Source organism: Salpingoeca rosetta, assembly GCF_000188695.1.
Source record: "Salpingoeca rosetta unplaced genomic scaffold supercont1.14, whole genome shotgun sequence".
Lineage (NCBI taxonomy): Eukaryota > Choanoflagellata > Craspedida > Salpingoecidae > Salpingoeca > Salpingoeca rosetta.
In genome coordinates, this window is record NW_004754920.1 from 989976 (window position 1) to 992475 (window position 2500).

Sequence of the window (2500 nt, forward strand, 5' to 3'; positions counted from 1 at the left end):
GTAAGTATGAGTATGTGTGTGTGTGAGCCATGAGTGTGTGTGTGTGTATGTGTCTGAGCATTGAATATGTGGCAGTGGCATGACAAAAAGAGCTTGGAAAGGTGAAAGGAAAGACGGGGCCATGCGCCATCCACGCACATCAGCAACAACGCAAAGCAGAAAGCATTCAAACACAACCCAGACACTGCACCAACACACAACACACCATCAAACTCCAGGGTGATGGTTGGTACGTCCTGCATGGCGCGCTCCGTCTTGACACGTCGCATGCGTCCCGTCATGGACGTTGGGCGGAGGATGTAGTGGAAGCGCCGGCGCATTGCACTCGTGCCGTCCGCTGGGCACGCGCCATGGCGGTGATGGCGGTGGTGGTCGTGGTGGTGGTTTGTGAATGGGCGTGTGAGTGGACAGGTGGTGTGTTTGCAGGCGACGAGACTACACACACACACATGCTCATGAGCGGTTTGCATGCACTTCAACCAAGTGCACACATATATATTCACACACATACATACACACATACATACACACACGCAGAGAGCAAAACTAGGGCCGCACCTGCTGCGACAAACTTCTGCTTGAGGTTGTAGGGCTGGTTGATGATGTCTGACCAGTAGTCACCGCTGTCGTCGGCATACACCGCAACATTCTCCACGCTCAGCAGCTTGTGCGCAATCAGCTGATGATCGCTCAGGTACCTGCAGCGGCAGAGGGGTGTGCGGTGTGTGCGGTGTGTGTGTATGTGTGTGTGTGTGTGTGTGTGTGTGTGTGTGTGTGTGTGTGTGTGTGTGTGGTGTTGGGGTGAGATGAAAGAGATTTGGTAGTGTGGCGCAGGCGTCGTGCACAAAACGGGAGAAAGAAGGGGATAAAGACGAAGTGACTGCAAGTGTGTGTGTGTGTGTGTGTGTGTGTGTGTGTGTGTGTGTGTGTGTGTGTGTGTGTGTGTCGGAAAGAAGTATCGCAAGTCGTGGTCATGGTTGGTCGTACTTTGGGTTGTAGTTTGCGTCAGCGCTGCGGGTGGACAGGCGGTCCATGATGAGGCCGAACACGCTCGCGCCGCGGCGAGAGGCATCCTCAAACCGCACGTGCACATTGTGGATGATCACCTGTCACACGTACACGCGCGTGTGTGATTGTGTGTGTGTGAGTGTGTGAGTGTGAGTGTATGTGTCATGTGGGTTTGAATGAGAGGCAGAGAGGAAGGAGGATGTGTGCAAGCGCATCGTGTGGACAGCATTCACACATACACACACATACACACACATACACACACACACATACCTGTGCGTTATCGATGATGGTGTCCACGAGCGTGGACTGGATGGGCGCCGTGTTTGCCTTGGCATCCGCATCTTCCTCAAGCTCCTGTTGCAGTCCATTGCACATGGGGCAGCTTGCACGTTAGTCGTGTGTCTGATCAGACGCAGTGTACATGTGTATGTGTGCAGCGAGCGGGTGCAGATGCAGCGAGCGGGTGCAGGTGTACCTCGCACACGTACCACGCTTCACACACACACACACACACACACACACACACACACACACACACACACACACACACACACACACACACACACACACGCTTCACACACACACACACACACACACAATCAGACGCACCTTCGCCTCGAGGGCATTGAGAACGGCGAGGCGCTGGTACTTGGCCGTGTGTGCGGCATCTGCCTCCTCCTGTGCGCTGTACATGCCCTGACTCGGAGGGCCGGCGAGGATGTACAGGTCATGCAGCTCCACGATGACCGCCTTCCCGCGAAGGTTAGCCCAGGGAATCTTGATCACCAGGCGACCCAGGAACCCAGCTATGCTCATGTGTGTGTGTGTGTGTGTGTGTGTGTGTGTGTGTGTGTGTGTGTGTGTGTGTGTGTGTGTGTGTGTGTGTGTGTGTGTGTGTGTGGGGGTGTGTGTGTGTGTGTGGGTGTGTGTGTGTGTGTGTGTGTGTGTGTGTGTGGGTGCGTGTGTGTGGGTGCGCGCGCGCGCGCGTGGTGTGTGTGTGTGTGTGTGTGTGTGTGTGTGTGTGTGTGTGTGTGTGTGTGTGTGTGTGTGTGTGTGTGTGTGTGTGTGTGTGTGTGTGTGTGTGTGTGTGTGTTTGCGTGGAAGCAAGGTCGCGCCATCATGCAGAACGCACACACACACACACACATACACACGCACATGACTGCCAAGTGCTGGCATACCTCGAACATCAAGTGGGAGGTGGAGATCGCGCAAGGCGTCGCGTCGCAGCGAGAGATCCTGTAGCTCGATGTCACCTGTGACACACACGCACGCACGTACAAACACGATGGTTGAGTAAGCGTGGTGTGTGTATGAGACGGAGAGAGTGTGTGCATGCGTGTGACCATGCGCGTGAGTGAGAGAGAGCGTGAGTGAGAGAGTGAGAGACGGTCACATGCTTGTGTGTGAGAGGCACATGTTCGTTCATGAAGGCCACTTGCTGGATGCATGCAAGCAGGGGACAGCAGGCCATGATAGTGAAGCCCTC

The 2500-nt window shown here is 55.0% G+C and overlaps 1 protein-coding gene across 1 annotated transcript in view; it reads right to left on the minus strand.

Annotated features, from left to right (window-relative positions):
* The window catches only part of PTSG_06309 (T-cell receptor beta chain ANA 11), a gene marked incomplete at its 5' end in the record, with an annotated part of 25318 nt that overhangs the window by 22719 nt on the left and 99 nt on the right, over positions 1-2500 (minus strand). Inside the window, 6 exons of the mRNA XM_004993143.1 lie at positions 206-337; positions 559-698; positions 988-1106; positions 1282-1365; positions 1621-1817; positions 2193-2267. Of these exons, the coding sequence (XP_004993200.1) occupies positions 206-337; positions 559-698; positions 988-1106; positions 1282-1365; positions 1621-1817; positions 2193-2267 (747 nt within the window). The remainder of the gene's footprint in view (positions 1-205; positions 338-558; positions 699-987; positions 1107-1281; positions 1366-1620; positions 1818-2192; positions 2268-2500) is intronic.